The 14,159-nt window shown below is 37.9% G+C and overlaps 1 protein-coding gene across 13 annotated transcripts in view; it reads left to right on the forward strand.

Annotated features, from left to right (window-relative positions):
* The window catches only part of SAMD12 (sterile alpha motif domain containing 12), a 513,637-nt gene that overhangs the window by 308,783 nt on the left and 190,695 nt on the right, over positions 1-14,159 (forward strand). For all 13 annotated transcript variants that reach the window (XM_072603230.1, XM_072603232.1, XM_072603222.1 and 10 more), the window contains one exon: positions 12,366-12,506. In XM_072603230.1, coding sequence (XP_072459331.1) covers positions 12,366-12,506 — 141 coding nt within the window. The remainder of the gene's footprint in view (positions 1-12,365; positions 12,507-14,159) is intronic.

Here is a 14,159-nt window from a genome sequence, read left to right on the forward strand (position 1 = left end):
ATTTTGGAAAATAAAGAAAATACACAGAGATAATTGATTTTTAAAGCAAATCTACTAATGGAGTCACAAGACATAAAATTTTAGGGAATACAGAACTCCCGAGGGTGGAGAAGCACGTGGAAAACATTTTTTTTAAATACTGATTTCACTTTGGAATTTTTCTGATTTATTGGCTGTTTTAGGAGTCATTGATTCAATTGAAATCTTGTGCAGTAACCACATTGTCCAACCTTTAATCTTGTCAGCATATGAACTCTATCTGTGTTTGGCTGATGTGCTTAGGAGTTGGATAACTGGGGAGAGGAGGTTTGCCAATAGCCATGTAATGTACTTCTCTGTAATTAATAAAACAACAAGATACCTCATGCCTGCTGGGCTACCCACCTAGCGACATTAGATTAACAGGAAATAGAAAAACAACAATGCACTCTGTTGCCGACAAATAAAATCAAAGTTATTTCAATGCTTGGTCTACCCATCAAAAGCAGAAAAGACCTTGAAGGTTGTTTATGGTATCATAAATCCTTGAGATATAGTCTGCATTATATTAGTATCAGATTTTGTTTAAAAACAATCTGCTCAGTGGTTCAAGAGAAGAGATTGTTGGATGTTTCCAGTGGCTTAAAGAAAAAACATCAACAATAAAAAAGCCTTTGTAAAACAGAATTTTGTTATTTCTTAGTCAGGAAGTATCTTGGTAAATGTACATTTAGCAAGGAACATGGAATTTTAAATTGTATTTAACCTTTAATTTACCGATTAAGAGCTGCTTAATCCTTCCAGAGAGGGCAAAAAGTTGTTAAGAACCACACTTTCAGTCCATTGGAAAGGCACTGTAATACGATTTCTTTCTAAATTTATATTTCTAATGGAAATTTACATTATTACCATTTCCTTCTATTAACATCCTCAGTTCCTGAATATTTTCAGCCAACAATGTGAACTTATCTAAGTCTTTTCCCCAAGATTGGCAACGAAACAATGCATCTTTTCCTATCAAGGCAGTAATAACTGACTGGAACCATGGGATAATTTGCATTAACCCCTTTTCTTCTCTACACTGAAAAAAGTACTCCAATAAAAGGTTAATAATTTTTAAATAGGATCAAGCGAGTACCCAAGTTTTGGCTCCAGTGAAATGCTGGCAGGTAAGAGAAAATAGAGATGTATTCGTTTTGGAAGGCTCCTCAGACATCCTTGCCAGGAACTGCAGTGATGACTGAGTGACCTTGAGGTCCTTTCTAGGTCTGGTGTTTGGTGATGGGCTGGTATCTTTAGCTATTCAAGACTTCATGATAGCGATTCCTAAACAAGATGAATCTTTAGCTCATCTGCAGAAAATGATTAACAGGAAAGGTGTGGAGGGAATAGTTTCCTCCTTCTAAAATTCTCTGATTTGTCTGTTACGTTTATATAATTCATTTCAACAAAGATGTATGAAGTACCTGTTATTTACAAGATAATATGTGATCAACAAAATTGGCCATGCCTTCAAGGAACTGACAGTCTACTAGAGAGGAATTACAAGTGAAATTGACCTGATTTCCAGCCTCCCAGATTCCATGCTCCCATGGTCTCTATTCCACTGGAAAGGATGGTAGAGATAAGTAAATAGGAAGTAATTTGAGGAGGGTGTGACCTCAGACCACTAGCACATGGGATCAGGGAAATGAGGGATGGCTTCATGGAAGAGGTGGCAAAGCTGGGAAGGAAGAAATAAGTTTGAGAGACTGGAGATGAGGGAGGAATATATTCTCTATGTGGGAATTGGTGTGTTCAATGCAAAGAAGCTGGAGATTACATGACAGATTTAGGGAAAGAGCTAGCCTGAAGTGGAATATGGTGAAATAATACTGGAAAGGTAAGCAGGAGACAGACTGTGAAGGGCCTTAAGCACCAGGCTGAGAGGCTTTTATTTTATCCTAAAGGCAAAGGGCAGTACAAGAAGGTTTCTGAACTCAGGAGAAAGAAATGATCAGTCAGACCCTTCCTGCACTTATGGATATTATTTTTGACAGCTGTGTCTAAAGGATAAATTGGAGAAAGAAGACACTGGGGAAAGCAATTAGCAGACTATTAAATTTTTTAACAATATATTAGACTGGGGTAGCTAGGTAGTGCAGTGAATAGAGCACCAGCTCCAGAGTCAGGAGGACCTGAGTTCAAGTTCAGTCTCAGACACTTGACACTTACTAGCTGTGTGACCTTGGACAAGTCACTTAACCCTTTCCTGCCTCAATTTCCTCATCTGTAAAATGAAGATAATAATAGCACCTACCTCACAGATTAGTTGTAAGGATAAAATGAGAAAATATTTGTCAGACCTTTGCAAATCTTAATGTACTACCTAAATGGTAATTATTGTTATGACAAAATCAGACTTAGTGGATGTGTTAGTGAGTTTTACTGAAGTACTTTTCTTTTTTTCTCTCTTTTATTCTTTGTTAATAATAAATACACTTAGCATTTATGTAAAGGTTTAAGGTTTGCAAAATGCTTTACAACATTATCCCGTTTTTATCTTCATAAAAACTTTGAGAGGTTGGTGCTGTTATCTCCATTTTACAGATTAAGAAACTGAGGCAGACAAATTAATTGACATACTCAGAGTTAACCCACAGCTAACTAGTGACTGGGGACAGATTTGAACTCAGGTCTTCCTGACTTCAGGTCCAATGCTCCACTCACTACACTGTCTAGTTGCCTCACTTTACCCCAGCCCTGCTTGTTCTGAGAGGATGGCTGTCTGGGATAGTAAAGGAGGGAAGAAATGTGTTTGGAAAGGAAGGCAATATAAGAAGAAAATGTATCAATATTATTTTTTAGAAAGCGGAATAAAATTCGAAAGCCCTGTTGCCTATCCCTAATTGGCTTTTCCTGGCATCAGTGTTTCTTTTCCCTTTACTTATCAGAAAATGGAGATGGGTAAGGATGACTGTAGTAGAAAGCTGAGGAGATGCAATGAGATTACTAGAGTAAATGGAAAAGATACCCACTGGAAGGATAATTTCAAAAGAAGAAGGGAGGGTCACAGCTTCAGCCCCCATGGCCTCTGCCACACTGGTCTGAATGAGAAACTAGATGCTTGTCTCTTTATATCCCTGATTATGATCACTGAAGCTGAGGGTTGAAAGAAACTTCAAATGCTCTCTCCTTCAACCTAGGACTAAAAAGTTCTTTCTGTAGCATCTCTGCCGAGTGGTCATCCAGCTTATAAAGAGAGAGAAGCCCCTGCCTCCCAAGGTGACTGATTCCACATTTAGATAGATCTACTTGGTAGAATTGGTTTCCCCTCATATCAAACTTAAATTCATGTCTCTGGACCTTCCAAGTATTGCTTCTTGTTTCACTCTCTAGAGCCAAGCAGAACAAATCTGATCCCTGTTCTATATGATACTCCTTCTAATACCTAAAGAGAGCTATGATATTTCCCCAAAGTATCCTTTTCTCCAGACTTCTAGATTAAATCTCTCTCTCTCCCTCTCTCTTTTGACTCCCTCTTTTTCCCCATTCCCTCTCCCTCCCCCTCTTCCCTTCTCCCTCTTCTCCTTCCCTTCCCTGTCTCCTCCCCCCTCCTTATCTCCTTATCTCCTTCCTCCACCCCTCTCTCTGTCTCTGTATGTTTGTCTGTTTCTGTCCCTGTGAGTCTCTGTCTGTCTCCCTCCTCCCGTCCCCACTTTGTCTGTTTATATCTGTATGGTCCCCACCGGAGAAATACAGGGTCTTACCAGATTCAACTTCCCTACTTTTGCCACCATGTTTCTCTGGTAGTTTCCAATCAATGGCAAAGACAATATTGTAATAATATTCAGGTTCTGAGTTCACATGTAAGAGAAAGTTCTTTTTTTTTTAATATATTCACCAATGAGAACACTCCATAAATCTGTTTTAATGCTCAAGCCTAGAATTACAGCCAAGCTCTGGTCTCCTGGAATTATTTTCAAAGCAACAAATTTGTCTTGCCACTGAGCAGATTCCTGTCCATCTTTATCTTTCTTGAACTGACCTCATTTTCTCCACCTTTTTTTTGGCCATCCAGATCACAGCTACTTTAGCCCTGAATGTGTCACTACTGGGCCCAAACAAGTAGGGCACCTGGCCACAACTGGAGGAAAACAATGGAGATGCCATTCAATATCCAGAGTTTAAGAATTAGGTAGAGCATGTAATATACAGTAGTGCTGTCAAACTCAAATAGAAATGGGGATCCCTTTGAGCCATCTCATCTATCAACACTATCTATATTGTCTTCTACTTTCATTTATTTTGTTAAGTACTTACGACATACATGTTAATCTGATTTGGGTTACAGTAGTTGTGTTGTAGGGTACATGAGTCTGGGTGTTTGATACTTGGTGTAGTGGATGTTAGGTTTGACTTGAAATGAGGAAGCCTTGGTTTCAAAATTCATCTTTGACATTTGCTTGTTATGCAGTCACAAGCAATTGCTTTAACTTTCCCCAGTTGTTTCTTCACCTATAAAAATATTATGTACCCCAAGCCTCAAAGCTGAGTGGTAAGGGACTGTCTCCTCATTGGTAGATATCAATGTCCTGTGCCTGCATGAGTGACTGGGCAGAGTTGGTGAAATGGATAGAGAAAAGAGTCTCTTTCAGTCTCTTTGGACTCTTCTGGCTTGAAAGAGAAGATGGATGATGCCAAACATACTTAAGGTTGCTGAAGGGAGAAAAAGACTGAGAGGAGCTGGCAGTTTTCATCATGTCCCTACCCCTAGTTTGCTACATTAGATTCTTTGAAGAATTTCCCCTTTGGGGAAGATCTGGGACTTTCTGGGTCAATTGAACTGAGTTAACGCACTCCCAATGGGAGAGCTTCTTCAGTCTATGTTGTCTGGTATATATATTCTTCTATATATACTTTCTTGCATTTCTGTTTTGCTATTGACATGGATAAATGGGTTTCTTTACTACTTGCTATGTGTATTTATTGTACAACTATTTTTTAGTGGGAAAGGAATCAAGATATAAAGTTCGACATTCTCTTTTCAAAAATGACAAATGCTAGAAGGGATGTGGAAAAATGAGTACACTAATGCACTATTGGTGTAGTTGTGAACTGCTCCAACCATTCTGGAGAACTATTCGGAATTATACCCAAAGGGTTATTAAATAGGTGTGTTTCTCAAAGAGATTTTTAAAAAAGAATTTGTGCATACAAAAATATTTATAGCAGCTCTTTTTGTAGTGATAAAGAATTGTAAATTGAGGGTATGCCCATCATTTGAGGAACAGTAAAACAAGTTTTGGTATATGGTTTTGATAGAATATTATTGTGCTATAAGAAATGATGAACAGGATGGTTCCAGAAAAACCTGGGAAGATTTATATTAGTAATACAAAGTGAAGGGAGCAGAACCAAGAGAACACTGTGCGCAGTAACAATATTGCTAGGATGATCAACTGTGAAAGACCTTAGCTACTGTAATCAAAACAACAATCCAAGACAATTATGAAAGACTCATGATTTAAAAAAAATTATATCTACATTCAGTAAGAGAACTAATGAATTGTAACTGCAGATTGAAGCATACTTTTTTCCTTAGTTTATTATTCTTGCTTTTTTTTTGCAACATGGCTAATATGGAAATGTGTTTTGCATGGCTTCACAATAATTGATATTATATTGCTTGTTTTCTCAATGAGAGGGAGGGAGAGAATTTGAAACTCAATATTTTTTCAATCAATGTTAAATTTTTTTAAAAAAATAAAGTTTAAATTTTTTTTTTAAAGTTATAAATGAAGAAGAGAGATCCTTCTTTCTTCATTAAGAAGTAGTGGTCAGGGGTTTAGCTTGAATCTAAAAATTACATCCCCTAGACCAGTAATATTTAAGGGAACAGGTAGATATAGTTTAGCCCTGTACCCCACCTCTCCTTCCTGCAAGCCACACACCAGGACAGCACCACACCCCATGCTCCATATGGGGCACAGGCTCACCACATTTATGATCATTTTAAGTACCCTCCATACAGGGTTGTTGTGATATATAAACAAGAAAGTATTTGTAAAGTCCTTTACAAACTTTTAAGTGCTGTGTAAATGTCGGTTGTAATTGTTATACATTGGGCTAGAGAACTCATAGCTGAGGAAACTCCTTTGGGGAATCAAGAAGATCCATACGCTATTAAAAAATCATTAATTCCATTGCACCTCAGTATTTCCAACTGTAAAATGGGAAGAATAAGAATTTCTGTGTTCATGAAACCTGAACAAAAAATTTTGAACAGCACTGTATGACATAGGTGGCATGTACATTGATGCTGGAAATAGTGTCATGTGAATCTGTTAAATGTACACAAATACACAGTTGCATTTGGTATTCAGTCATTTTTCATTCATGTCTGACTCTTCATGACCCCATTTGAGATTTTTCTTGGCAAAGATAATGGAGTGGTTTGCCATTTCCTTCTCCAACCTCATTTTACAGATAAGGAAACTGAGGCAAACACGATTAAGTGTCTTGCCCAGGGTAACACAGCTAGTAAGTTCTGAGGCTGGATTTTAATTCATGAAGATGAGTCTTCCCATATAGAAGGATATTCTTGATCTACTCTGCTTATTGATGTGTTTCTCAATACTACTGATCAGCTTGTGCTAATTGATATCGCCGCAGTAATCAGTCACTTGATCACACTTGTGGGAAGGAAATGTGTTTGTGAAATCACTGTGTTTGGGGTACAGTTTAGGGCCCTGGAATGTAATAAAGTTAATTGTCCCATACAAGGATCAAACCTATGACCTTGATCTCATTAGCACTATGTTCTAGCCCAGTGAACTAACCAGCCTCTCTCTATAATAGAGGTCATAGGTCTGTCCTGATGCACAGCAGCTACCTGTGGGAGTGGAATGTCCAACTATGAAACAATGCATGCTAACAGCTCAGAAAAGAAAGGGGAACGAATGCTTTATAAAATTAAAATGGCCAAGGAAATTGAGATCATCCAGTGGTGGAAATGGTTTTTCAGACAGCATAGGAAAATTTAGAACATGAAGTACATGCATTTCTTGTTTATTCAGACCTCATCCTCTCCTTTGACTCGTAATGATTATTTTCAGTAGTCATGGTAATCATCATCCTTGTAGTGCTGAAGTATAATACTGATAACTAGCATTTCTATAGCACTTTAAAGTTTACAAAGCAGTTTACATGTATTACCTCATCTGATGCTCACAATGACCCAGTAAAGTAGAGGTTGTTTCACTTACAAGGAAACTGAAATTTAGCTAGGTCATACGGCTTGTCGATTGTTGTTCAGTTATGTCAGACTCTTCATGGTCTTGTTTGGGGTTTTCTTGGCAACGATACTGGAGTGGTTTGCCATTTCCTTCTCCAGGTCAAACTGAGGAACTCAGGAAAGTGAGGCAAACAGAATTAAGTGACTTGCCCAGGGTTACACAGCTAGTTTCTGGGTATCTGAGGTCAGATTTGAACTCAGGAAGATGAGTCTATCCACTCTATCCACTGTGCCACCTAGCTGCCCTTGGTTGGTTGTTGTCCTTCATCTTTGAAGAGGATTCAATGGCATCACCATTGTAAGCAACCTACAACCAGTAAGTGTCTGACTTAGGATTCAAACCCAGATCTCCTGGTGCTAAATAAGTCCAGCACTATCCACAGCACCACTGTATCCCTTCTGTCCACTGCCCTTTGACCAGTTCATTTTTCAATACTATATCTAGTAGAGCCTAGGAAGGGATATGGAATTCACATGAGTAACCTTAGAAAAAAAAATATTATCAGTGGTTCAGTTGAAGGAGGATGATAGTATTGACTAAATTACTATTGTCTTTCAAATCCATAGCTTTCATAGGGATGTTGATATACTGTTGGTGGAGCCATAAAACTACTCCAAATATCAAGTTGGAATTGTGCAAGAAAGATAGCTAAACTGTCTATGTCAAAGGACATAGCGTAGATCCCAAAGAAGTCAAAGACAAACCAGAATCACAGAGCCATAGCAGCATTTTAAAAGATACATTTTCATTGGTATTTTCTGTTTCTTATATCACTAGAGTATCCCATGTATCTTTCCCTTTCCCTCTCCCAAAGAGCCATCCTGTATGACAAATAACATTTTTTGGAGAGGAAAAAGAGGGGATGGGGGCAGTCAGCACAGCTAAGCAATAAATTGAGAAAATCTAAAAACATGTACAGTGTGTAACACCTGTAGACCTCTATCCTCCATGAAGGGGTAGGTTGGGGATATCTTCTCATATATCTTCATTTTAGCCCTACTTGATCTTTATAATTTTGCTACATTTTATTTTTTGATGCATTGGGGTTTTTTTTTAATTATTATAAGTACTATCTATATTGTTTTCTTGGCTCTGCTTACTTAAGTCTGCGTTAGTTCATATAGATTTTTCCATTCTGTATATTCATGACATACATCATTTACACTTCTCTCATTTGAGCCTTGCATCAACCCTGGAAGGAAAATGCTATTTTTATCCCCAATTTACAGATAAGGAAAATAAAGTAAACAGAGGTTAAGGGGCTTGCCCCCAGGATCACACAGGTAGTGTCTGAAGCAAGATTTGAATTTAGTTTTTCCTGTCTCCAGGCCACACACTCTATCCACTGTACCATTTAGGACTGCCCCTGGGTAGGGCCCTCACCCACCTCATCCCTGATTATGCAACCCACCACTGATATATATCCTCTCTTGTTGACCTTTTTTTTTCTACATTTGCCTGGAAATCTCTTCCCTGTGTCTATGTTCTGCCATCCCTCCAGGTACCAGTTATTCCCAGAGATTGCAACTCCCCCTACCTCAGGATCAGTATATTTTTTCAAGTACTGAATCCCCCAGATTTAATCCAGTGTATGGTCTCCTTTCCCTTCACCCATCTGTCATTAGTCATAGGAATATTCACCAATGGAACTTACTCCCACCTCCAAAGTAAGGCCTTCTTCCTTTCCCTCTCCTTTGCAAACTTTTCCCTTTCTTTCTCCTGTAGGGTTTCTCTTTCTAAGACTGCAGAGGTCACTTTCCCTTCGTTGCTAGCCTTTGATGTGACCCTAGTACATCACTTGCCCCTCTCTATTCCTTTCTTGTACCTTCCCATGTTCTAATGCAGTCGCACAAAAGACTCATTCGTCTGGTGGTCAGGGTGCTGCCAAGTTCTATCCATTGTAGTCTTAGTACCATCCCATAGTACTGTCTGCCTTCACTGTTACCACCACCAGATTTCCACCTTCACCCCAGGATCGTGGTGTACGTTTAGAATGAAATCTCTTACTGGTCTTTCTGTTGTCACTCTGTTGCTGTTGCTATCTGCATTTTTTCACATCTCCTGCATTTCTCTTGTTTAGGGTGTGTGAAAGGTAAATAATCTCAGCATTCTGGTCTCTTTCTAAAAAAATGCTTCAAAATCTTCATTATTATTGAATGTCCATCTTTTGTCCTATATGGTGGAGCTCAAATTTGCAGGAGAGATCACCCTGAGTGCCATTGGTCTTCAGAACACATTTCATGCTCTCTTCCTTCTTTTTGGTGGGTATGGAATAGTCTTGCATTAATAAAATGTCCTTCCCTTTGTATTTGGAGGTCTTTCTCCTGACAACTTTCAGAACTTACTGGTTCTGGGTTGAATTGTTAAATTTAACCACTATATGTCTTGGAGTTTGCAACCTTGGGTTGCATTCTGTAGATGATCTGTGAATTCTTTCAGTTGGAATTTTATTTTTTTAATATATTTAGCAATTTGGGGCCATTTTGTCCCTATTTTTCCTTTCTTATGGTGCTAAGATTTTTTTGCCTGTCATGTTTTTCTGGGAGACTAATGATCCTTCCTGTCTGCATGTCTTGTCTTTGAGTTCAGTGTGTTTTACTTGCACAGTAAGAATATTTTCTTTTAATGTTATTATTTTTTGCTTCTCTTATTCTATTAAGTTCTGTATATTTACATTCCCAATCTATTGTTCTCTCTTTTGTTTCCTTGGTAAGGGTTGCCATTGCAGTTTTTCTATGTGCTCATTAATTGTGTTGCGCTGGACATAAATTCTGTGCTCAAAATTCTCATTCTCTTTTAAGCTGCTCAGATACAGGGTATTGTGGTTGCATGTTCTCCTCAAATTCCACAGGGTTCTCTGTTTCATGTTAGATCATTCCCTCTTCTCCTTTTTTTTTTTTTTGCAGTATTTCTTCATAGATGCGTGAACTCAGTTGCTAGATCTGAAGTCCATATTTCCTTCTGCTGTTACTGTTTTTCCCAGTGAATTATCTGTTTATGTTCAGAATTTTTTAGTTTTTTCTTCCTGAAATTTTTGGTACTTTCAATCTCCCTTCCCCCTTTTATCACTCCCTTCCTGACTCTCTCCCTTCTAATTATGGTTTTCTGAGTAAGTCTCTGCCTCCTCTCATAATGGGAATTTCATGATTCACCAGACTACATCTCTGTCCCAAGTGACTTTTGGGTATTCAGAACTGGCCCCAGCTGGATACTTTGCTTTTTCCCTCAGGTATGGTAGAGCGCCACATAGCCCCACACATGCACAGTATCCTGTCCTGGTGACCTATTCCACTTCCTTTTTCCCTCAGGTCTCTGGCCCAGCACCAACACAGTCTACTTTTCCTTGGGATACAGCTCTTAACAGGCTTTTAACCCTAAAGTACTTTGGCTAACCTAGCTGTCAAGGCCTGAGCACTGGAAAGAGGGAGGGGCAGCAGGGTGCAGAAGTGAGTTTTGATATAAGGCTGTGTCATATCCTTGGATTGGTTAGTGAAACCTTGCTGCTGATAGTGTGGGGAGATGGGTGTTGAATGAGCTTAGGGTTAATTAGCATCAGTTCTTAGGTTTGAGGGAAATTTTTTTACACTGTTGGATTTTGGGGGTCCCAGACCATTAAAACAGATGGAGCTGCTTTTTACCTTTGGTGCATAATTTCTATTTTGGAGAGGTCCGAAAGGTTATGGAGATCAGAAAATATATTTCATCATCCATTTTGTTGTTTATATAACCAAGAAGTCAGCAGCATTGTTTATAGTTGCAAAAAAGAAACAAAGTAGGTGCCCATCAGTTGGGAAATGGCTAAACAAACTATGGCATATGAATGTGATAAAATATTAGTGTATAATGAAAAATTATAAACATCATGGGAAGATTGATTGGTAGAGAATCAAATAAGCAGAACCAAAAGAGCAATATATAAAAGGACTTCAGCACTCTAAATGAAAAGATTAAAAAAAAGTCATACTCAGACTAAATAATAAAATATATTTCTTCCATCAGGACAGAGAAGTAGGGGACTAATAGGATAGAATATTGTATAAATTATCGTATCTTATTTTGGGTTTAATTCTTTTTCTTTGTCATAAGCTGGAGGTTTGAATGACAAAAGGCATCAATAAAATGTTTTGTTTTGTTACTTTTCTGTAGCTTTACAGTAGGAGTGGCCAGTGTTGGCAGAGTGGTAGGAAGACAGGCATACTAGTGCATATTTGGTGATGCTGCAAATTAGTATGACCATTTTGGAAAGCAATTTGGAATCATGCAAATAACGTAACTAAAATGTCCATGCCCATTAATCCAGAAATTCTGTTATTAAGCTTATACCCAAAGGAGGTCATTGATTAGAATATAGTTTACATATATACCAAAATATTTATAGCAATGTATTTTGTGATAGTAAAGAACTGAAGGCAAAGGAGATACCCATAGATTGGAGAATTGCTAAGCAAAACATGGTACACACATGTAATGGAATTTCACAGTAGTTATAAGAAATAGAAAATATGATGAAGACAGAGAAACATGGAAAGATTTACGTGAATTGATGCAGAGCAAAGTAAACAGAGCCAAGAAAACAATTTGCACAACAAATACAGTGTAAGTGGAAAGAACCAACCACAATCAAAACTTAATATTGCAAAATTACAAATAATAAGCCTGTCACTAAAGAATAGGTATGAAAAGACTCTAACATCCTACTCCTTTACAGGTCCAGGAGTATGCAACATTGCATATTTTCTCTTGCTTTTATGTATATTTATTGGTTTATGCTTATTTATTTCTCTCGTTTCTTTGTTACATGGGATAACTCTCTTTGAAGGAAGAAGGGGAAGAATGCTTAGAAAAGTTTTGGTGATAAGTAGGCAAAAAACTCAATAAAAATCATTTTTTTGAAAGGCATCGCTTTCCATCATCCAGGCTTCCTATTCCTCTCTTTCCATGACTAACAGAGATAGCTTTATTTTATTTCCTTTATAACATAAGAATCTCTTTTTTAGCAAGACCCAAAATCCAGGTCCCTAGGCACTAACTCCATTCATCAAAAGTAATAGTTTTTTTTTAAAGATTCTTCAGTAACTATCACTTATTTTCTTTCTCCCAACACTCCAGGACGGGCACTACTGAGACTCACTGACAAAAAGCTGGAACGAATGGGGATCGCCCAGGAGAACCTCCGACAGCACATCTTGCAGCAGGTGCTTCAGCTGAAGGTTCGAGAGGAAGTCAGGAACCTTCAGTTACTCACACAAGGTACTTCACTATTTCCTACTGGATGGACTGAAGAGAGAGGAAGGGGTGGTAAATAAGAGTGTACTTCCAAATATACAAAAATGAGAGAATCTTTTGCTGCCTACCAAAAAATCCTTCACAAAAACTTTCATTAGGATCTCAAAGAACTTCTGAAAAGTATTTTTTTATAAAACTAGGTAAAAGCCTCTCTATAGAAAGGTAGGGAGTTGAAAGAATATGGTTGTAGATATAGATGTGGTTACTGTGTCTGTCAGTCTTAAGAATTTTTCTTTGCTATAAGGAAATAAGTATTCTCTGTAAAGAGAGACTATAAGGAGATCATTATGGTGCTTTTAAAAATCCATAAATAAAATTTAAAGAAAGCAGTCACTGATCACTAAATAGAAACTGAGATAAATAAATGGAGGAGTCTTAGTCTAACTAGCTAATCTGAAAAGCCCCTTGGAGCCATGTCACTCTATCATGTATGTACTATTTTTGGTTTATTTCTTTGGTATGGGGAACTTTTGTTGTGAGACCTCCCATTGTCTTGGAGACTATGCCTGGGGCACAAAGATGCTAAGTGACTTCCCTATAGTCACACAGGTAGTGTGGGTCAAAGGTGAAATGTGAACACATATTCCTGACTCCAAGGAAAATTCTCTCCCCGCCATGCTGGACATAGAGTGTTTTACTTATTGTTGAAAAAGAAGACAAGTAGGAAGAAGGTATTTTAGAAGTCTTTGTTGCTTTGAAAACAATGAAAAAACCCTGTTAAGTGTCTGGAATGGAAAATCTTTTAAAAAATAGATATCAAGAAAGACCTCCATGTCAATTTCATGTCATACTCAAGAGGAATCCTTAGTTGTTTCAATAGTACTAGTACATTTAAGGCCCTCATAACTGTAGGGTCAGTTCAAACTAAAGCTGAAATGTAGACTATACCCTGTATTACATTTCAGCACTGAAAAAAAAAAAAGATATATTTCCCTCCATGCAGGATGCAGACTGGTAGCCTCACCCAAGTGCATCAACCACAGATTGCTTTGACTTTTTGTTTTATTTTAATGGCCATTTTGTGTCATTTCAAATGAAGAGGTAATAGTAAAATGTGTTTGGAGAGCTCTGGATATGTTTTTCAATCTGCAAAATATTGTGACTGGCTAAGCTATGTGTATAATGGTATTAGAGAAAACTAGGTCAGCCAAGTCTCGTGGTACACTGAGATTAACTCAATAATAATCCATCTCCCTAGAAGAAAGCCGGCTGCCCAGATGATAACTCTTCTATAGGGATGTGTTTATATATCAGGTAATCTGAGAATTGTTTCACTCATTTGATCTGTACTGTGTAGGCATTTTGTTCCCAGTGACTTATTGCTGATAGAGTTATAGGTGGTGTTACATACGCTGTGAGATTTATAAATGGCCACTAGAAAGTTTGATCAGTTCCTTCTTGGGTTTGCCCATAATAGGCACTTTATAAAGGCTTGTTATGCAATGTTAAATGAAGTATCCAAAGAATTTTGGTTTTCCTTCTATAAAAGAAATTTAGTTCAAATCTGTTCTTGTTCAATTCTATTTTATTAAGCACCAGGTGTAGATGAGACACTGTGTAAACAATTTGGGGCAGGGTTGAGCACGGGTATTGGAGAAGAGAATGAGATTAGCACCC

The sequence above is a fragment of the Notamacropus eugenii genome, chromosome 4 (assembly GCF_028372415.1).
Source record: "Notamacropus eugenii isolate mMacEug1 chromosome 4, mMacEug1.pri_v2, whole genome shotgun sequence".
Taxonomy (NCBI): Eukaryota; Metazoa; Chordata; class Mammalia; order Diprotodontia; family Macropodidae; genus Notamacropus; species Notamacropus eugenii.